The sequence below is a fragment of the Schistocerca gregaria genome, chromosome 9, assembly GCF_023897955.1.
Source record: "Schistocerca gregaria isolate iqSchGreg1 chromosome 9, iqSchGreg1.2, whole genome shotgun sequence".
Taxonomy (NCBI): Eukaryota; Metazoa; Arthropoda; class Insecta; order Orthoptera; family Acrididae; genus Schistocerca; species Schistocerca gregaria.
This window is the reverse complement of record NC_064928.1, coordinates 188,329,582-188,353,684: the sequence shown is the minus strand read 5'-3', so window position 1 is coordinate 188,353,684 and position 24,103 is coordinate 188,329,582. Positions and strand designations below refer to the sequence as shown.

Sequence of the window (24,103 nt, the reverse complement as noted above, 5' to 3'; positions counted from 1 at the left end):
TAAAAATCTTATACCACACCACTTAGAACTTGCCACAATATCCCTCAGGACACCCAACAACTCTGTCAATCAATGCCAAACCAAATACATACTAGCATACAGACCACAGATGGACGAATGTGTTAGTGACTTGCTCAATTTGTTAAGCACTCTCTCTTGATTACACCATCCAATTTTTCTGAAATTGGAATCATTTGTTTGTCCATACACATAGATTGTCTTCAGTCCTGAGGCTGGTTTGATGCAGCACTCCATGCTACTCTATCCTGTGCAAGCTTCTTCATCTCCCAGTACCTACTGCAACCTACATCCTTCTGAATTGCTTGGTGTATTCATCTCTTGGTCTCTCTCTACGATTTTTACCCTCCAATACTAAATTGGTGATCCCTTGATGCCTCAGAACATGTCCTACCAACCGATCCCTTCTTCTGGTCAAGTTGTGCCACAAACTTCTCATCTCCCCAGTTCTAGTCAATACCTCCTCATTAGTTATTTGATCTACCAATCTAATCTTCAGCATTCTTCTGTAGCACCACATTTCGAAAGCTTCTATTCTCTTCTTGCTCAAACTATTTATCATCCATGTTTCACTTCCATACATGGATACACTCCTACTAATATTTACAGAAACGACCTACTTACATTTAAATCTATATTCTATGTTAACAAATTTCTCTTCGGGAACACTTTCCATGCCATTGCCAGTCTACAATTTATTTCCTCGCTACTTCGACCATCATCAGTTATTTTGCTCCCCAAATAGCAAAACTCCTTTACTACTTTAAGTGTCTCAATTCCTATTCTAGTTCCCACAGCATCACCCGACTTAATTCGACTACTTTCCATTATACTCGTTTTGCTTTTATGTGTGTTCATCTTATATCCTAAAAGAGACACTTTCCATTCTGTTCAACTGCTCTTCCAAGTGCTTGCTGTCTCTGACAGAATTAAAATGTCATCGGCAAACCTCAACGTTTTTATTTATTCTCCGTGGACTTTAATTCCTACTCCGAATTTTTTTGTTTCATTTACTGCTTGCTCAATATACAGATTGAATAAAATTGGAGATAGGCTACAACCCTGTCTCACTCCCTCCCCAACCACTGTTTCCCTGTCATACCCTTTAGTCTTGTAACTGCGATGTGGTTTCTGTACAAATTGTTAATAGCCTTTAGCTCCCTGTATTTTACCCCTGTCACCTTCAGAAGTTGAAAGAGACTATTCCAGTCAACACTGTCAAAAGCTTTCTCTAAGTCTACAAATGCTAGAAATGTAGGTTTGCCTTTTCTTAATCTTTCTTCTAAGATAAGTCATAAGGTCAGTATTGCCTCACGTGTTCCAACATTTCTACGGAATCTACACTGATCTTCCCTGAGGTCGGCTTCCACCAGTTTTTCCATTCGTCTATAAAGAATCATCATTAGTACTTTGCAGCTGTGACTCATTAAAACTGACTGTTCAGTAATTTTCACATCTGTCAACACCGGCTTCCTTTGGGATTGGAATTATTATATTCTTATTGAAGTCTGAGGGTATTTCGCCTGTATCATACATCTTGCTCACCAGATGGTAGAGTTTTGCCATGGCTGGCTCGCCCAAGGTTGTCAGTAGTTCTAATGGAATGTTGTCTATCCCTATGAGTAAGTTATGCTCTGCGCAAAGTTCTACCAGGCAGCTTCCTCTTTCATTTCTTACCCCCAATCCATATTCACCTACTACGTTTCCTTCTCTTCCTTTTCCTACTATTGAATTCCAGTCACCCACGACTATTAAATTTTTGTCTCCCTTTACCATCTGAATAATTTCTTTTATTTTATCATACATTTTATCAATCTCTTCGTCATCTGCAGAGCTACTTGGCATGTACACTTGTACTACTGTAGTGTGGGCTTCGTGTCTATCTTGGCCGCAATAATGCGTTCACTATGTTGTCTGTAGTAGCTTAATCGCACTCCTATTTTTTTTATTCATTATTAAACCTGCTCCTGCATTACCTCTATTTGATTTTGTATTTATAACCCTGTATTCACCTGACAAAATCTCGTTCCTCCTTCCACCGAACTTGACTAATTCCCACTATATCTAACTTTAACCTATCCATTTCCCTTTTTAAATTCTCTAAACTACCTGCCCGATTAAGGGATCAGGCATTCCACACTCCGATCTGTAGAATGCCAGTTTTCTATCTTCTGATAACAACGTCCTCTTGAGTAGTCCCCACCTGGAGATCCCAATGGGGGACTGTTTTACCTCCAGAATATTTTACCCACGAGGATGGCATCATTTAACCATACAGTAAAGCTGCATGCCCTCAGGAAAAATTGCGGCTGTAGTGTCCCCTTGCTTTCAGCCGTTCGCAATACCAGCACAGCAAGGCAGTTTTGGTTAGTGTTACAAGGCCGGATCAGTCAATCATCCAGACTGTTGCCCCTGCAACTACTGAAAAGGCTGCTGCCCCTCTTCAGGAACCGCACATTAGAATAGTATGCATTACAATTTTTGTGTAACCCTTTGAATGAGATTTTTCTAGTAGATATTTACGATGATCAAAAGTGGAAAACAGTGCACTGAAATGTTCCTTTTGTCTCTCACCCTGAACTTAACCCCATGTAGGGGAATACCACAATGCAATAAGATTTACATTCCACTAGAAGGTTCTTGCAGAACTGAGGCCTTGAAAAGGGCACAAAATAGCATCACGCAGATAATCTTTCATAGTCAGGCCTGCCGAAATATACTTCAATTTGTATTTGAAGTATTTGTTACTAAACACCTGTGACAAAACAGTTAAGAAGTTATTTTCACACAGGTTATAACTACAAAACAATTTTCTTCACCATTTGCAACTCCACTGAAGGTTCATTCAAGGTACTCAACTAGTGTCAATTACCTGCCAATTAAATCTGCTTCTATTTGCTTTGATCTAGGGAAATTTGATGTAGAGAAACAAAAACGTGAAAGAAACTTACTGAGAAAATTAGAAGGTCAAATGTGAAGGACTGCGGGTCATGTTCTGTTCGAGGAAGATCTGCCAGAGCAGTAACCACCACATGACGTCCGCGTCGCAGCAATTTTCGCCGCCGGTCTGTTTCTGTTACACGCATCAGATTGCGATTGTTTCCAAGGTACACGTTCAACCGGCTGAAATAAATCACAGTAATAGTTAAATTGCCACATGACAGACATGTTTCATCCTTTAAGTGTGTGTGTGTGTGTGTGTGTGTGTGTGTGTGTGTGTGTGTGTGTGTGTGTGTGAGGAGTGGGGGTGGGGGACAGCGGTACACGTCAAGTCTCTTTCTTGGCAGGAAATAACCCATAGCTATAGGTACATAAGATGTTGTGCTCTGACCTGTCTTCTCTGAATTGTATATATCTACTACGAAAAAGAATAAAATAGTGCTGACAAGACTACGAGGGTAAGTCAATTATTATCTGCAGTTTAATTATATCTTTGTTTACTTTGGTAGTACTACTGTTCTACATCGATGACACGTTTTGTTTATTTGTTGTGAAATCTTTGCAATTTTCAAGCTGCTAGGTTATTTCAGTCATCGCTGCCGTGCTGTTAAGCACGGCTGCTCTGCTGCATATTTGCACAAAAGAAGAGCAACGTTCAGCGATCCATTTTTTTGTGGTTGGAAGGCATATCAGGGCTGAAATTCATTAAAGACTTTCAGTACAGTACAGGAACAGTGCTTTGCCACAACGGAGTGTCTATGAATGGATTGAAAAATTCTGAAATGGTCACAAGTTTTACTGCCATAAATGAAGAAGCCATTGAGCATTCACATGAAATGATTCTCTTAGACGGTTAATTACTGACGAAGTGGCACATCGTCTACAAATTAGTCACGTTTCTGCCTATGAAATTATGCACAACAGACTTCGGTTTAGTAAAGTTTGTGGAAGATGGGTCCCAAAACAACTCTCACAGTTGCATAAACAAACGTGCTTGGACATCTGCAAAAAACATTTGTATCAGTATTGTAATGAAGAGGACAACTTCTTAGACAGGATCATTACTGGTGACGTCACATGGATCCATCATTACGAGCCGGAGAGTAAATGGCAGAGTAAGGAATGGAAACATCCAAATTCGCCGTACAAGAGTAAGTTCAACACCCAACCGTCCGCAGGAAAACTGATCCTTATGGTGTTTTGGGATGCACAATATCCAGTAATGGAACATTATGGTGAAAGGGGCACAACAATGAGTGTACGTTAGTTACAGTGAGATGCTTACTGCCAGGCTAAAGCCTGCAATTCAAAGCGAACGCCAAGGATTGCTGTCAAAAGGTGGTGTGTTGTTGCACGACAATGACCATTTGCGTACTGCTGCCCACATTGCTGTAACACTCCATAAACTCAAATCTGAAGTACTGTATCATACTCCATATAGTCCCAATTTTGCCCCTTCTGACTATCACTTGTTTGGTCCACTCAAACAGGCATTAAGGGGACCGTCTATTTGCCTCTGGCAAAGTAGTGAAAGAAGTGGTGCATTCCTGGATCGCAGCTCAACCGAGAACCTTCTTTTATGAGGGCATCAGGAACTACTTTGCGCATAATAATGACTTATCCTCGTTATTCCAACAAAAATAAACATGGTGTCCACTGAAGGAGTCCCTGATTTTCAAACTACATATTTCTAAAACTAAGACTGATAGAAGAGTGCAACAAACGGTTTGTTTACTGTAGAGGCAGTAAGAATTTTACACAGAAGTTTCTAAACAGTGCGAAAAGCTACTAACACATGGTACTATAATTGCAATACATATGCCTATAAATAGTGCACTACACTGAAATGTGAAAGGAGGTTAGCACACCAAAGGAAGAGCTAGAAATCATTTATGTCATTGAGCAACATATTTTTCTGGTACTGGAATATCACAGGTTAGAACACAGTCTTACAGCAACAAGGCACAGTTTTCAAACATGATTTAATGTCCCAAAAGGACCAAATGCAAAAGTTATTTGCCAAATTCCAACAGACAGGCAGCTTGGCTGGTGTTATCATGGGGAATGCTGACCCAAAGGAAATTGTAATAACAAGGTCTGTTCAAAAAGTATCCAACCTTATTTGTTATTGTTTAAGCCAAGAATATAATAAGCGTGTGCGCACTCTCTACCTTTCTAGGTACATGTAGTGGATAAATGTGACATTTTCCCATGACTGTGGATCGAACCAGTTGCTGACTAGCTGCTGACAAGTGAACACATGTAAGTGGTAGTCATTGGATTTTGTGTTGTGGCCAAAATGTCAGAAAAAAGAAAAAGTGTAACATTACTACATTAAATCTGTTTTAAGCTTGGCTGTTCTCAAGTTGAAATAATCCACAAGATTTGACAAGTGTTTGGGGAAGAAGCAGTGGATACCACACAGAGAAAAAGAGTGGTACAACTGCTTAAAAGAAGGTCACTCATCAGTGAAGAATGAAGCACATTCAGGTAGGCTCCCAAGATCCACAAATGAGGTGGTTATCAATCACATAAGTACACTGGTGGTGCAGTGTAGACAAATCCAAGTCGGAGAACTTGCAGGTAAGGTTAAAATTGGTACTGGATTTATTCATTCCATTTTAAAGGAACATCTGGACCTCAGAAAATTTGTGCAAGTTCCTAACAACTGAGCTACTCCAATTGTGTGGTACATCAAGATTACAGCTCAGAAGGTACTCTTGTCAACAAGGATTACTACCATGAGGTTTTGCATTGCCTTTGTGAAGCAATGAAACACAAACAGCTCGACTCTTGACAGTGGGAAGTTGGCACCTCCACTACGATAAGGCATCCACTCATCATCCTCAATCAATTCAGTTTTCGTATTTGACCGAACGCAACAAAGCTGTGGTTTGTCAGCCTCTCTATTCTGCTGACAGACACTAACAGAATTTTGAATGAGGTCTAACACTGTGGTTTAAGAAATTCATCACATGTAAAGGAAATTTACTTTGACAGTAACACCACCCAAACAACCATTTGCAATATTTTCCTGTGACCTGTTAAAAATATAAAACAGTTGTGACATTACCCTCATCAAAGTGAGGCCCAAGAGAAAGGTGCAAGGAAAGCAGTTTGTTGTTACGAAGTATAGCATAGTCTTTGACACATATTTCTGTTGGCAGATGCTTGGGTATGTAATTTGTTTTGTTGTTGTAAATGGTGTATTCTTTCTTTTTTGTTACTAAAGTTTTATTTTGGTGTTATTCTGTCGTTTATGTTTTACTGCTGTGGTATTATCATGCAGTTATGGGCTCAAATAAAATTCTTTGTTAGAATTTGTCTTACCAGTCAAAAATTACAAAAATTTAATTGAAAACTAGAATATTGTAAAATGCCTGGAAGTCTGTGAGATTCTCAGGTTCTCCCCGGATTTCCCAGGGCATATAAACCTTGTTATTGTCAACTATCAGTTTCAATTTTGTGAAGTTTGCAACAGTACTTTGACTACCATGCCTCTGCCAGAGCAAAGATGTGATTTATGATCGTGCATGCAGAAGAGCACTGCGCCAGCAACAGATTTTCATAAGTAATTTTGACCTTTTTTTACTTTTGCATAGGTGCTTGTTTTAACAACTAGTTCATTACTCTCTAATTATCCTGTCTTTATACGTTTAAGACGTGTATTTTTTGGCGCTGATGTTAAACAATGATTTTAATTGGAAATTAAAACTACATCATGAAACAAACACATGGAGTCTTCAAGTTATTTCAGTAGTGATTCGCAATGGTTATCGCCAAATTTATAAATTAATCCAGACAGTGAGAACTTCAAGAAATTTTCATCAGACGGAGAACAATACGACCAGTGAACAATCAAAAAAGGACATCCTACAAGAAAATCAAGAAGTATTCCAGATGCAGCCACGAAGACTATATTATAATAGATACTACATTTCTGACACAATTATTAGGTAAATTTCAACTTATTTCTCATGCTATTTCCTTATAGTCACTTTTTGTAGTGTTGCCGACCCGATCAGCCATTCACGGTCAAATTACAGCACTATCTCAATCAGTAATAAGAAGTCCACCTTATCTGTAACTTATTCCATCAAAATTCAAACCCCAATCAGATTTTCTATTTTGTATTTTCACGGCAGAACCCCAAGGGAAAGAAACACTACAAATTATGGAGCATAAATGAAGCAGATGTTAACTATCATCCAACACATCAAAGACAATTTCAACATAAAACTTACAGACATGGTGCAGAAGTACGATTTAGCACCGTCTTAATGTCAAAGTTAGCAGTTCCTCTGGATGCAAAAGGAAAAAATTTTCATGTCAACATTCAGTGGTGTATAAAAGATTCAAACAAATGTGAAGCGACAGGATTTCTACAAGTGAAAACATACTACAAGAGAAGACTCGAGAAATTACCATGATTGGTGTTGAAAATACCGAATAGCTCTCGTTTTTGAGTTTGTGGATAGTGTGAGGCTGTGGAATAGACAATGTAAACCACTGGAAGAACATTACATTACCACAGTTAATATTGTGTTATAAGACTAGAAACAAAGCAAATAAAACTGGCATCTTTTATAATTTACTTCCTGTGAAAATATGTTCTGTTATGGGACAAAAAAGTAAAGTAAAAATGACTGACTGCGCTATAGTGTGTAAACACTGACAGAAGTGAGAAGTTGCCCCCACTGACAAAAGGAAATTTTAAATTATCAGGTGTTTTTAAGACACTACCTTGTACTGAAGAGTACAGTAGCAATACCTAAATGACATCGGAAATCTTTAAGGACTTCTCTGGAGTTTGGACAGCAGGAAGGAAAATAGTTCTTATTACTGACCAATCCCAAGGAAACATCATGTAAATGTTGTGGTTCTTCCACCAAACTGCGCAAGTCTTCTGCGGCTTAATACACTTTAAAATAAATGCATTCCTTGAGAAGAAGGGAGTGAAGAGTCAATGTTCTACAGGCTATGCACTTTTGTTGCTGCCTAGAACTGTGTAAAACAACAAAATGTGCTGAATTGTTTTGCAAAGACTGGCTGTGATACAACAGTTGTCAAACATGGCACTGCCCCCAAAAGAAGAATGAAGCAGAATCACAAGTATTCCTGAAAAGGTGACATTCTAGGACTGTTTCTTGTGGTGGTGGTGATTTGATTTCCACACCTGAGATGACAAAGTGATGTGTGAAATGCTTGTGAAAGGAACACTTAATTAGGAGGTGGTGGCAACTATATGACAATAGAGAAGAAAAATTAAGAAGAGGAGGAGGAGGAGGCCACTGCACAGTTTTGCAGTTAATGTGCAAGGACTTGATACCGCCAAGAACTACTTTTCCTCTTTTAATGTAGGAAACAACTTCTGCCATTACGGTATGCTGGAAAAAAAACTCTTCTTGAGATATATATATATATATATATATATATATATATATATATATGTGTGTGTGTGTGTGTGTGTGTGTGTGTGTGTGTGTGTGCGTGCGTGCGTGCGTGCGTGCGTGCGTGCGCGAGTATATACCTATCCTTTTTTCCCCCTAAGGTAAGTCTTTACGCTCCCGGGATTGGAATGACTCCTTACCCTCTCCCTTAAAACCCACATCCTTTCATCTTTCCTTTTCCTTCCCTCTTTCCTGACGAAGCAGCCGCCGGTTGCGAAAGCTCAAATTCTGTGTGTGTGTGTGTGTGTGTGTGTGTGTGTGTTTTATTTATTGTGTATCTACTGGCGCTTTCCCACTTGGTAAGTCTTGGAATCTTTGTTTTTAATGTATTTTTCCCATGTGGAAGTGTGTGTATATATATTGTTTTTAATATATTTTTCCCATGTGGAAGTTTCTTTCTATTTTACATACACATAAAAAAAATGAAGAATATGTTCTGTGAAAAGTGAGACTGCAAAAATCCCATTATTAAAAAAAAAATATATATACAGAGGGAAAAAAAAGAACCAGTTTGAGGAACAAAATATTTAGGTCCCCAGAGATGTGTTAAAATGAGGTTTTGTTGTATTAAGGGGAGTTAGAACGCACTATCCTGACAATGTTAAATTTAGAGACTTGGCTTCCCTGTGTTTCAGGAACCACTGTAGTCATTGACATGAAACTTTTACAGGACATTAAACTGTATGTTCTAAGTCTACTGAACTACAATAACTGCATTTCAGCCAATGCTTTCGGAAATACAATTTTTTAATTACATAGTTAAAATTTTGTGTACTTTTTTGTACGTTATCCTAAATAATTTTAATTATACATAACATTATGTTGTTCTTTTAGTTCAGTAGACTCAGGATGTGTTTTTTATTACTCCCTGAAAATCTGAATACTCTACTTGAAGTGGTTTCTGAGATTTAGGGAAAAATGCAACAGAAAGTAAATTTCAGGAATGGTTTCCAAAGTTTCAAAAGACTGTAACTCACTTAATATGTGCTTAATGTCTCATTTTTAGTCGCTCAGGTGCATCCTGCACCATATTGTATATCATCCTCTTGATTTTTTCCTAAGTTTTTTCTTCTTTTCTTCTTTCTGGACTCCTTAGTGGCCAACTGTGGTGCACACCCTGCTTTATCAATTCGAACCTTGTCCATCCATTCAAGTTCTCTGATGCAGTATGCTCCAGGATTAATTCCCATATGCTGTAGCACTTCCACCCTACCAATATTGCCATCATTAAAAGCAATAACGGCATCACTGACACCCCACTTTAGTGTCTTCATTCCAAGAAAACAATTTTTGGCAAGAGAGTCCATATAAGATTATGGAACAAATCTTTGGGATTCTGAGTCTGACCATGCAGTCACTTCTTCAGTAATTCAAGATTTGTAAGGTCTCTGTAAATAGTCGAATTAAGTCAGGTGACGCTGAGGGAATTAGATTAGGAAACGAGACATTTAAAGTAGTAAAGGAGTTTTGCTATTGGGGGAGCAAAATAACTGATGATAGTCGAAGTAGAGAGGATATAAAATGTAGACTGGCAATGGCAAGGAAAGCGTTTCTGAAGAAGAGAAATTTGTAAACATCGAGTGTAGATTTAAGTGTCAGGAAGTTGTTTCTGAAAGTATTTGTATGGAGTGTATCCATGTATGGAAGTGAAACATGAACGATAAATAGTTTGGACAAGAAGAGAATAGAAGCTTTCGAAATGTGGTGCTACAGAAGAATGCTGAAGATTAGATGGGTAGATCACATAACTAATGAGGTGGTATTCAATAGGATTGGGGAGAAGAGAAGTTTGTCGCACAACTTGACCAGAAGAAGGGATCGGTTGGTAGGACGTGTTCTGAGGCATCATGGGATCACCAATTTAGTATTGGAGGGCAGCACTGAGGGTAAAATCTTAGAGGGAGACCAAGAGATGACTACACTAAGCAGATTCAGAAGGATGTAGGTTGCTGTAGGTACTGGGAGATGAAGAAGCTTGCACAGGATAGAGTAGCATGGAGAGCTGCATCAAACCAGTCTCAGGACTGAAGACCACAACAACAACAACAACAACAACAACAACAACAACAACAATAATAATACTGCTGTAGTTCATCAATCAGTTTGTCAGTCAGCCTGCCTCTTATTGTTTTACCATCTGAAAGTTTCTTGTCTCTCAAACTTTGTTTCAAATTCCTCAACCTAGTGCCCATCCTCTTCTGGACATGACCAACACATTCCAGTTTTATGATAATCATCTGAACAAACATACGGCTGAGTGGCTGCTACACTGTTATATGCTTTTGAGTCTCCATCACTTACGAACTTAGTTAACACACTCCCCTTTCGTTCACAGATTGACTAAAGTTTTTATAGCTGCAGAGGCCTCCATACCACCACTTGTTCCTCCATAATTTCTGTCACAGATATGTCCTCCTTCATTCCCCGATTTACACTTTTAACAATGTTTGGTTAAAATCTGAAAATTTATTACCTTTCCAGTATCCACACTGGTCACCGTAGCAACAGAATTCTTAGAACTGTATACCCACTTCTGCCAAGTACCATCAAAAGCTACTGTTATGTCAGTCATACCATCATTTTATTTCAATAGCTTCGTTTGCAGCACCCTTCATTGACTCACATGCAACAGATTCCACAGCAGCTTCAATAAATCCTGCATACATGTTGATTTTACAAGGTGGGCGTGTCATATTCATAATGGCACACATTGTTTCTGCTGCAACGTGTCCTTTGACAAAACCATCTAACACTTACTTCAAAATAATTACTTATCCGAATTCCAAAATGAATGAGTATATTTACAATTGGCACAATTAATGTTATGTTTCCTGGCTAGCCCATTTTATATCTCACCATCTTCATGTAAACTAACTGGCCATCCACGTATTTTACAACACACACATTCACCTAACACCCTTGTTAGGATGTGTAGATCTATTGGAATATAACCTCATGTACAGTTGAGATCACTTTCGTTTTGAGAAAATAGTGTATCACAATGTTTTATTTTAATCTTCAAAGCACCAATGCCTTTATTCAAAAATATATTACCATGAAACCCACATTTCTTAAAAACACTTCATTTTGGCATCATACTTTACTTTTTGAGAGATTTACCAATCTATCTGACCCTTTTCCTCAGAAAAACGTTAGGACTTCAACATACAATGTGTGTTTATACTATGAAATGATACGATAATGTTTTTGACAGCGCTACCAATACAAACACGTAATCCACGGCCTTGTATATAAAATATTACATTTTATTATATCTTTAAGTAATGCACAAAAAATTTAAAAAATAAAATAAAATATTTCCCCTGTGACTTTATAATTTTATTTGGAAAATTGCAAATTTTATAATGAGATAAAAATTCAATAATGTGATTTTTTTTTAAGGTATGACTCCCATTAAACAATGGAAACTCCAGGTAGGAACATCAACAATGCACGAAAAGATAGATTGCTACTTGCCTTAAAGACGTCATGTTAAGATGTAAACAGGCACAATCAATGGAAACTTAGCTTTTGGCCAAAGCCTTCATCAGCGAAAGAGGAACACATACCATTCATACACACAAACAACTACACCTTGAGCACACATGACTGCTAACTCTGGCAGGTGCGTGCATGAAGTCCACTTGCTTGTGTGTATGAATGGTATGTGTTTCTCTTTTGCTGATGAAGGCTATGACCAAAAGCTTAGTGTAAAATTCTTTTAACAGTGCCTGTCTGAGGTTTTACTGTATTATCAATCACATTACACACTCAGCTGCCCCAGACTATATTGACAGCACACTGAAGTCTTCTAATAATAAAAGCGTTTTTTTTTAGTTTATTTGAGAATTGTGTTTTACTGCTTTAGGAAACTGCTGTCTGGCATTGACATCCAAATACTGTAATATGAAGAAAATCAGAGGCCCATTCCCTTATGAGACATACATTTGAAAAGTGATTTTCTATCACTGTGGAGAGCAGTGTGCTGTGGTGGCTTCCTGCAGACAGTACTCCTCATGATGCAGTTGCAGCTTTTGACCTTATAAATCTGGTGCCAACCAGCTTAAATCAGACAACATATCAGCGTGCCTCTACGGTGGCTCACAGCCGACAAAAACCCTTACATCACACTTTGTAAGTGTGTCAAGCCCCAGAAAGTTTTCAGAATGTGTTATAATTTCTTATTACAGATGAGATTGTACAACTGTATAAACAATAACTGTGTAAACTAGGAAGTAATAATAGGTATGATTAAATTCAGCATAGATTCAAACAAACTGCATTAGACGTGGAATAAAAGTTGTCATTTTATTGTAGGATACTGATTTTTTCTTTTTACCATACCTATGGCTGGTACTCTGTCCTGGTGGATACACAGCTGACATTGAGAAGAGTGCCTCCTCGTGGTAAGCATCGGCCAATGGCAGGCGAGATTCAGAGTCGTAAACACCGTAATACTGCTCTAAGAACGCCTGCACGAGTGTACGACCTTGTTCAGAGCAAGAAAAATGTGCTTTTGCCAGGGGAATCTTGGCCTCTTCGTCCTGGACGTCAAAGAGAATCGGTGGTGGTAGCTCCGTCCCGTCCTGTATAAAAAGAGTACGTATAGACATTTTCCAACTAATCCACAACTTGAGTGAGACTAATGTTGAATGTTACCCATACTTATAACTGTCAACTAATTACAGCACACAAAACATTTCTTAAAAATCTCTAGCACAAAAATTGGAATAATATGGCAAAAAAGCATATCACTCAGTACTTAAGGCTCACAATGAAAATGAGCAAGAAAATTACAAAGTCCCTTTTTACAGAAAAAAAGTCAAAGATGCAGTTTTCTTAGGAGATCACAATTTCTTTGTGTGAGCCTGATATCTTTTACTCTGTAGTACCTCTCTTTAAACAATTTTTGACAATTTTGAAAACTGTCCAACCTCTCACTATTAACACAACACTAAATTCTGACCACACTATTTTGGCCAGTGACTATTTTTTCCTCCAGTACAAGTTATAACACTACACGACGGCATATGGCAAGTGTGTTTCTTGAACTTTCATTTTCCATTTACAGAATCTCTTGTACTAGTACTAAAATGCTTCTGCAGTTTAATATAAGCAGTCTACAAAAATGAAACATCTGCTGTATGTATTATTTATAACCTCTTTGTACATCACGAAAAGAAAATTTTGAGCCTTTCTAAAATAACGAACAGGTAATATACACCTCCACTGAGAACACAGTCCGAATGCCACGTTACAGAATCACTGTGTGTAGTTTCCAAGAATTAATTTTTACATGAGGAATGTTGCAACAGTGCATATTCTATACTCTGGGATGAAGAAGGAAATTTCCAAGAGTACCAGTAGGTTGCAACAGAATGATAAAATAAGTGATGGGTAACTTCAAAGTTAGTGTAATCCTTTTAATCTGAGGCCACTATTAAGAGGACTTGCATTTCAATGACACTATTAACTAATTCAAGCCATCTCATTTCATTCAGTTTTACATGGCTGAATGCACTCTGTTCCATACCATACCACCTCACTCACACCTAACCTTGGACCTCCACTTCAGCAACCACAGTTGCTAACTGATCTCACATGTGACCACATAATAATGATACAATGGATTAAACCTGTACTCACACAGAATCTGAATTCCCAAATAACTTTCATGCAAATAAATTCCATGTTACTGGACTAGATATGCACAAGCACTTATTCTTTTCCTTGAAAAGAGAAAAGGGGAATGTTGAACTGTATGAAATGTCTCTTCAAATTCTACAATGGTGCAATATCTGCATATACCTTGTTTTTGAAAACTAAACTCATTAAAGCTATAAACAATGTAATACTGATCTTTTGTGCTTCAAAGCCTACTGATGTTAATGTTAGTAATAACCACCACAGCTGTATTTGGCCATGTTTATTATGTCACAACAAGTTTTGCTAAAAAATCGTCAAATGACCTACAGGGGGGAAAAAAAAAAAAAAAAAAAAAAAAAAAAAAAAAAAAAAAAAAAAAAAAAAAAAAAAAAAGAGGAGAGAGAGAGAGAGAGAAGCTAAAAGCTACAGAAATACACACAATTAATTACATGTAACTCACACTGGAAATTCGCCAACAATCTTCACAACTAATTCTTACAGAATTGTGCTGATTTCATGTCTCAAGAAGTCTTATTGTCCTACATAAAGTTGAAGACACATTCTGGAACGTGATGAGCAAACAAACATAACATGAAGCCTCTGACAAGAGAACAGTCCGCAATGAGTGCTGGGAGCATTAATATGCTGTGCACATTACACAATACACTACAGGGCAGTTTAACAAAAGCAGTAAACACACAAACATTCTGCTCCGCATCCTCAATAACTGTATGTAACTCAAATGTAATCAGTGTAATTAAAGTCATTATCTTCACATGAGAGAATTACGACATCCCATATTCAATATAGCATAATCGGTGCTGAGCAGGATGTTTACATCTTTCAATGACTCGCAGCCCAGCCTGGACTGTCCACTGGTCACAGAACATTACATTCCCTGCACTAACTGTGCACTGCACCCATGCCGGCCAGTTGGCGAAATGTATGTATGCCGGTCATGTTTCAAAATGTGTCTAACACTTCGTAAGGCAATTAGACTTATCTAGGAAAGAAAACAGCAATATTCTGTGAAAACTAGTTATGAAGATTGTTCGTGAATTATATATGCATATAATTTACTGCATGTATGGTTGTATAGCTTTCACCCTAATTTTTATTTGGAAGAACGGTGAAAGTGTTACAATTTGGGTAATATTTTCAAGTGGTGTAGTGCAACAACAGGTGGTCAAAATATAGTATGTAGTACACACTTTCACACGCATAGTAAAATTTATCAAATTACCAGCTCCAGAAGTCAAATATCCACCTTCAGGTTTGCATCAAGACAAAATTTATGATTTCTAGCATTAAGCTGCAAACTCCACAAGAAATGTACTTATTTAACTGTACTGGTAGAACGCTTACAATTAGCAGTGAAGCAGTCACTCCGTCACAGAGGTCTTACAAAATGTAAACCAGTTTCCACATTTATATGAATAGTAGTCACAACATAAAAATGTAGGGTCAAAATAGCACACAAGATAATGCGAGATGATCTGAATAAAGCAATCAGCAATAAAGTGCTGGTGCTTTGCAACTTGCATTAGCTTAGCATGCAAAGTTGTTTTTTTACTGTGCACATGTTTAAGGGGAGTTGGACCCATTCCAATGCTATGGGTATTATAATTTTAAATATAGGCTTATAGTATAAACTCCTTGCAATCCTCAGACACTTTCAATACATATTAAAGTATGAAATGAATATTAAAATTGTTTGAGGCAGAAGGAGACAGACACTCTTCCATTACATTTTTTCCATATAGTACTACTCACCAGTTTTAACACTTTTGGAAACCTCTTCCTGACTTCACTGTTGAGGGGAAAAAAAATTGTAGATCTTTCATCTGAACAAGGGATCATCAAATGTGAGGACTGAAACAATGCTAAATAATGCATTAATTTTAATCCACACATACATACAAACATAATGCACTGCCATTTAACTTTATATTATGAAGGTCCTTTACAATAAACTGTTGCCAAAAAATAGGATTCAATGATTTACACACCAACAGCAACTGAATCACTTACTTCTGTACTGTAATGCTATAATATTATAAAAGATACAAAGTTCTTTTCCCCTTCCAAGGTATGGAACAGTCTAAAGGAAATACACACGAAATCACACTGGGAGTTAAAATGCTGTAGATTTTCAGTGATTCATGCACACTGAATGGAGAAAAATTATAAAAACAATGTATTTCCATATTCTGGACAAGCAGTCACCGGTCAAATGTCAATTTTACTCCACAAAGCAGACAGTTACAAGAAGCTGGTACACAAGCAACATCAGTTCCAAGACATTTTCATAAGTGTTCACTTTCATCAACTAACCATTATTTTGCAGTTTCAAATGCAGTATTTTTGTAGGTACATGTGAATACTTGATCAGATTTAACAAACGGAGCTGAGGGGACATTCTCACATCTTTTTGATGCACCTTGCTGGCCTGGATACACTTGCAGAAAGGAAGCAAAATGTGATTATTTTTACAATTTATGCACATTTCAATACAGTATCTGATACAGAAAGTTAGTTCTGTTGAAAAATTTTTGGAACAATTCTGGGATGGTATTATACCATACTGTAGAGGTAGAGATATAAACCACATACATGTATCTGTGAGCTGTGTGAAAGTGGTGGTCTGTGTGTATAATAATGAACAGAACTGATAATGTCACACTGTATGTTGTCACAATGCCCCATATTCATTTTTACTTTTTTAATGCCTTTTTTCCAATGTCAGCCACAGTCAACATTGGAACAAAAATGCACAAAACTTGAGTAAGGGTTTCTCATTGTACAGAAGTGTAATTGTTTCACTATTTCTGTGTAATGTAAGTGACAGTGCCGAGGACAGCAATGTGCATGACACAACAAGCAGTGGAGCCACCGAGAACAATAAAACTGAAGGGCAAGGCACTACGAGCGATCCACTGCGTTTGTGACAGGCTGTGAGCTCCAGAGAATATCACATCTGGCTATCAACGAATCATAAAGCTGGCCCATTAAAGAGAACAACCTATTCTTAAGGAGGAAAACACTGTTCTGTTGCTCAATTGATAAAATGGGTGTTGTCCATCTGCTGCTAGAATGGATGCATGTTCAGGAAGGAGCCTAATTTTGCAAGTACTGTAATCAAGTATAGTGATATTTTTTTTATGGAAATAAGTTCATGTACAATTAGTCTTTAACTTTGAAAAAAGAATGCAACTCGCAATAAACTTTTTGCCAGCTGATTCAATATTCTCACCAGACAATATTTGACACGACAAACCTACATTGTGTTATCTACAATGACTGCGAAGAAAACTAGATGACTGCCAAGAAAACTAGATGACTGCCAAGAAAACTAGATGACTGCCAAGAAAACTAGATGACTGCCAAGAAAACTAGATGACTGCCAAGAAAACTAGATGACTGCCAAGAAAACTAGATGACTGCCAAGAAAACTAGATGACTGCCAAGAAAACTAGATGACTGCCAAGAAAACTAGATGACTGCCAAGAAAACTAGATGACTGCCAAGAAAACTAGATGACTGCCAAGAAAACTAGATGACTGCCAAGAAAACTAGATGACTGCCAAGAAAACTAGATGACTGCCAAGAAAACTAGATGACTGCCAAGAAAACTAGATGACTGCCAAGAAAACTAGATGACTGCCAAGAAAACTAGATGACTGCCAAGAAAACTAGATGACTGCCAAGAAAACTAGAATGCAAACTAAATAATAACCAGTACCATGATACTTTGAGTTTATACCTATTAACTCTGAAGGTAATATGGTGGCAGTAGCAGTGTTTTGCTGCATGCTTACATCGACTTATCACAGTAAAACCACTAAACTTAGATGTCACAGCTTGTTGGGTTGTCTTTGTGTAAATAGCAACTGGAACTCAACAGTGACATCCTTAAAAGTAATTGCTGCCTGAATGCATGTTACATGACACCACATCACAAAACTAACTGGCTTTTTAACACTGTGGATAGCATATTTCTATAATTATGACACACAACACAAGTCTTCTTTACTACAACCACCCCCCTCCCTTTTTAAGACAGAATTTTAACTTTTTGAACGACCTTCATAATAAAAAGTGTGAAAGTACTAATAATGAAAATGAAATAAATAGGCTGAACATAATAAAGCATTTGCCTCTGCTGAACAGCTACTCTTCACTTTTAGTTCATATATATATATATATATATATATATATATATATATATATATATATATATATTACCACAACATGTAAATGTTAAAACATCTATTTGTATACATTCAAGCATGCAGCTGTCAACAGAGACAGTTAACAACAAACTGGCTGCAGCACAAAAGTACATATGTGATCGTTTCAAGTAAAAGTAATCCTTTGTTTGATGCGAAGCAAGCAGACTTCTTGGTCTTACCAGCACCAACCTGATGATGAATGTGATGATCGTGCATGCATCTGGGAACCAATTACTGTTGAAACAGAAAAGCACTTTCCAAAGAAAATGCTAGACCAGGACAAATATTAAATAAACATAAACAACATCATCAAAAAGCAATGTTTGCCCTCGTATTCTCATACACAAAATATTGTTCCATGTCATCAAATCAGTGGTAATGAGCATCAGTCCCATGGCAGAAAAATAAATATTGTAACCATATCATTAATAGTAAGATTAAAAATCAACTCATTTTGCCACATAAAAAAAGTCTGATAGTATTAAGTGGACAGATAAAAAATCTACTCATGAAGCGGCAGTAGAAGAACACACACACACACACACACACACACACACACACACACAAAAACGAAGTTTTACTTATGCAAGCTTTCGAAGCCAGTGGCTCCTTCTAGCAGAAGGATTGAAGAGGAAGGACGAGGGGTGAAGGCAAAGGACTGGAGAGGTTTAGGGAAAGGGTAAAAGTTCAGGAAAATCACCCAGTACCCCTGGTCAGGGGAGACTTACCGAACATGAGGAGAAGGAAAGAGTGATTGAACTGTTGGTGTAGTCCCCAACACTTGGTCTTTTCTTCTCATCCCATCTGGTAGGTCTCCTTTGATCCGGGGTTCTGGGTGATTTTCCTGAACTCTTACCCTTTCCTTAAACATCACCAGTCCTTTTCGTTACCCCTCTTCCTTCCCCTTCAACACTTCTGCCAGAAGGAGCCACTGGCTCTGAAAGCTGGCGTAAGTAAAATCTCTTTTCTTGTATGTGTTCTGCTGCCGCTTGCTGACTAGATTTTTTTTTATCCATCCAATTACATTATATTGTCAAAAATTTGGTTCCTTTTTTCTGATAATATTAACATTTATTCATTTTGCAATCAATCTTCTGTCCTGCAACCCTGTAACAGTTCACATGATACATCCTGTATGTTATATTGGCAACCCACTAATCACATTTTCATGCCTGTTGAAATACTAACTTCGATGATTATTAATATTTTATTAAAGGAAAAGTGCACACAATGCCCAATTAGCTTAACTGCAGAGAACGTGACATTTATCCACTATAAACTCCACAATCCCCATCAACATTACATCACCTTTTGGCTACAACACATCAACAATTTTCTATCAGTACCTCATATGATAGTAGCATCATGTACCCCACCAACACAATTCACTGCATCAAAATTATCTTTCTTTGTTACACACGCCCAAACATGGACATCCTCAATTCCTTTCTTTTCTTGTGCTTAGAGGTTCACAAGAAAGCTTCCACAGAAACTGAACTACATATTAATACCCATGCAGTGCAGTAATCAAGAACATCAGGATTACATCCATACATTAACGGCCATCCCTCTACATGTGTTGTGCATCAGCCCCTCGTGCAGGTGTATTTCGTATGCACCTACCGCGTCACCAGTGTCATACCTTACATAGGAACTTCTATCCTCATAGCGTCGACACACAGGATTGCCCTCAAGGACTAGTTCCACTAGGCGCAATCCCTTAAGTGCATCCAGCTCAATGATATTACGGATCTGGAAAAATAGAAATACAATAAAAATGTGAAATTCAAGTGACTGTTTCAAGGAAACTACAAAAGTTGCATACAAATTTGTATCGTACCTCAAATCCAACTAAAATACTTTAAAATACTTCCATTACTTAATCAATCATTCAAATTGTGCTTAAATAGTGAAATTCTTATCTTCTACAGCGACTGCAATTTCAAGTACACAAAGTAAAGTGAAGGTATAGAATTTGGGTCAATTAAATTCAGAAATTTTCTTGTAAACATTACAGGCACATAATTTTTTGTACCCTAATTGAAATTGAGTGCCAAACCGAGGCTCGAACTAGAGATCTTTGCCCTTCACAGGCAAGTGCTCTACCAACTGAGCTATACTTTCACCAGTACCTCATCTCGTACCTTATAAACTTCACAGGAGTTCTCCTGCGAAACTTGCAAAATTAGCACTCTTGGATGAAATGATATTGCACAGACATGGCTTAGTCACAGCCTGGGAGATGTTTCCAGACTGAATTTTTTATTCTGCAGCAGTTTGGCACACAGTTTTAATCTGTCAGGAAGTTTCATATCAGCACACACTCTACTGCAGAGTGAAAATTCCATTCTGTTTACTATGCAAATGATTTCACAACTAACTTCATTATCTGTAAGTGACACAGTCAAGAAGGGAAACAGAGTAGCCTTCAAAGTAATATAGTTAACCAATATGGGAAGTTATAGCTACAGCGACAAATGACGGGGAATTTTCAATATAAATACTGCTGAAGACATAGATGAAGTTGTAAACCATTTTAATACTCTACAAAAGGTTTTTTATGGCAGAGAAGACGTGGCCCCCCAATGAACCATGGACCTTGTCGTCGGTGGACAGGCTTGCATGCCTCAGCGATACAGATAGCTGTACCATAGGTGCAACCATAACAGAGGGGTATCTGTTAAGAGGCCAGACAAACGTGTGGTTCCTGAAGAGGGGCAGCAGCCTTTTTAGTAGTTACAGGGGCAACAGTCTGGATGATTGACTTATCTGATCTTGTAACACTAACCAAAATGGCCTTGCTGTGCTGGTACTGCGAACGGCTGAAAGCAAGGGGAAACTACAGCCGTAATTTTTCCCGAGGACATGCAGCTTTACTCTATGATTAAATGATTATGGCGTCCTCTTGGGTAAAATATTCTGGAGGTAAAATAGTCCCCTATTCGGATCTCTGGGCGGGGACTACTCAAGAGGACGTCGTTATCAGGAGAAAGAAAACTGGCGTTCTACGACTCAGAGCATGGAATGTCAGATCCCTTAATTGGGCAGGTATGTTAGAAGATTTAAAAAGGGGAATGGATAGGATAAAGTTAGATATAGTAGGAATTAGTGAATTTCAGTGGCAGGAGGAACAGGATTTCCAGTCAAGTGAATACAGGGTTGTAAATACAAAATCAAATAGTGGTAATGCAGGAGTAGGTTCAATAATGTATGAAAAACATAGGAAAGCAGGTAAGCTACTACAAACAGCATAGTGAACGCATTATTGTGGCCAAGATATACATATAGCCCACGTCTACTACAGTAGTACAAGTTTATATGCCAACTGGATCTGCATATGACGAAGAAATTGAGGAAACACATGATGAGATAAAATAAATTATTCAGGTAGTGAAGGGAGACGAAAATTTAATGGTCATGGGTGACTGGAATTCGATAGTAGGAAAAGGGAGTGAAGGAAACATAGTAGGTGAATATGGACTGGGGGAAAGAAATGAAAGAGGAAGCAGCCTGGTAGAATTTTGCACAGAGCACAACTTAATCATAGCTAACACTTGGTTCAAGAATCATAAAAGAAGGTTGTACACATGGAAGAAGCCTGGAGATGCTGATAGGTTTCAGATAGATTATATAAACGTAAGACAGAGATTTAGGAACAAGGTTTTAAATTGTAAGACATTTCCAGGGGCAGATGTGGACTCTGACCACAATCTACTGGTTATGAACTGTAGATTAAAACTGAAGAAACTGCAAAAAAGGTGGGAATTTAAGGAGATGGGAACTGTATAAACTGAAAGAACCAAAGGTTGTACAGAGTTTCAGGGAGAGCATAAGGGAACAATAGACAGGAATGGAGGAAAGAAATACAGTGGAAGAAGAATGGGTAGCTTTGAGGGACGAAGTAGTGAAGGCAGCAGAGGATCAAGTAGGTAAAAAGACGAGGGCTAGTAGAAATCCTCAGGTAACAGAAGAAATATTGAATTTAATTGATGAAAGGAGAAAATATAAAAATGCAGTAAATGAAGCAGGCAAAAAGGAATACAAACGTCTCAAAAATGAGATCGACAGGAAGTGCAAAAAAGTTAAGCAGGAATGGCTAGAGGACAAATGTGAAGATGCTTATCTCACTAGTGGTAAGATACAGGGTGTTTCAAAAATGACCGGTATATTTGAAACGGCAATAAAAACTAAACGAGCAGCGATAGAAATACACCGTTTGTTGCAATATGCTTGGGACAACAGTACATTTTCAGGCGGACAAACTTTCGAAATTACAGTAGTTACAATTTTCAACAACAGATGGTGCTGCAAGTGATGTGAAAGAAATCGAAGACAACGCAGTCTGTGGGTGCGCCATTCTGTACGTCGTCTTTCTGCTGTAAGCATGTGCTGTTCACAACGTGCAAGTGTGCTGTGGAAAACATGGTTTATTCCTTAGAACAGAGGATTTTTCTGGTGTTGGAATTCCACCACCTAGAACACAGTGTTGTTGCAATAAGACGAAGTTTTCAACGGAGGTTTAATGTAACCAAAGGACCAAAAAGCGATACAATAAAGGATCTGTTTGAAAAATTTCAACGGACTGGGAACGTGACGGATGAACGTGCTGGAAAGGTAGGGCGACCGCGTATGGCAACCACAGAGGGCAACGCGCAGCTAGTGCAGCATTTGGTTCACTGACCAAGCTTATTTTTACCTGGACGGCTTCGTCAATAAACAGAACTGGTACATATGGGGAACCAAAAAGCCCCATGTTGCAGTCCCATTGTCCCTGCATCCTCAAAAAGTACTGGTCTGGGCCGCTATTTCTTCCAAAGGAATCATTGGCCCATTTTTCAGATCCGAAACGATTACTGCATCACGCTATCTGAACATTCTTCGTGAATTTGTGGCGGTACAAACTGCCTTAGACAACACTGCGAACACCTTGTGGTTTATGCAAGATGGTGCCCGGCCACATCACACGACCGACGTCTTTAATTTCCTGAATGAATATTTTGATGATCGTGTGATTGCTTTGGGCTATCCGAAACATACAGGAGGCGGCGTGGATTGGCCCCTCTATTCGCCAGACATGAACCCCTGCGACTTCTTTCTGTGGGGACACTTGAAAGACAAGGTGTACCGCCAGAATCCAGAAACAATTGAACAGCTGAAGCAGTACATCTCATCTGCATGTGAAGCCATTCCGCCGGACACGTTGTCAAAGGTTTCGGGTAATTTCATTCAGAGACTACGCCATATTATTGCTACGCATGGTGGTATGTGGAAAATATCGTTCTATATAGTTTCCCAGACCGCAGCGCTATCTGTTGTTGACAATTGTAACTACTGTAATTTCGAAAGTTTGTCTGCCTGAAAATGTACTGTTGTCCCAAGCATATTGCAACAAACGGTGTATTTCTATCGCTGCTCATTTAGTTTGTATTGCCGTTTCAAATATACCGGTCATTTTTGAAACACCCTGTAGATATTGCCTACAGGAAAATTAAAGACACCTTTGGAGAGAAGAGAACCACTTGTATGAACATCAAGAGCTCAGATGGAAACCCAGTTCTAAGCAGGGAAAGCAGGAAGGTGGAAGAAGTATATAGAGGGTCTATACAATGGCGATGTACTTGAGGACAATATTATGGAAATGGAAGAGGATGTAGATGAAGATAAAATGGGAGATACGATAATGCGTGAAGAATTTGACGAAGCACTGAAAGACCTGAGTCGAAACAAGGCCCCGGGAGAAGACATCATTCCATTAGAACTACTGACAGCCTTGGTAGAGTTTTGTCGGGACTGGCTCTACCAACTGCTGAGCAAGAT

At 38.2% G+C, this 24,103-nt stretch overlaps 1 protein-coding gene across 1 annotated transcript in view; it reads right to left on the bottom strand.

Annotated features, from left to right (window-relative positions):
- LOC126291585 (nuclear RNA export factor 1-like) overlaps nt 1-24,103 on the bottom strand; it is a 107,460-nt gene that overhangs the window by 23,811 nt on the left and 59,546 nt on the right. The window contains exons 8-11 of the mRNA XM_049985119.1: nt 19,929-20,038; nt 15,828-15,864; nt 12,753-12,994; nt 2,970-3,141 (exon numbers count right to left, since the gene is read on the bottom strand). Coding sequence (XP_049841076.1) covers nt 2,970-3,141; nt 12,753-12,994; nt 15,828-15,864; nt 19,929-20,038 — 561 coding nt within the window. The remainder of the gene's footprint in view (nt 1-2,969; nt 3,142-12,752; nt 12,995-15,827; nt 15,865-19,928; nt 20,039-24,103) is intronic.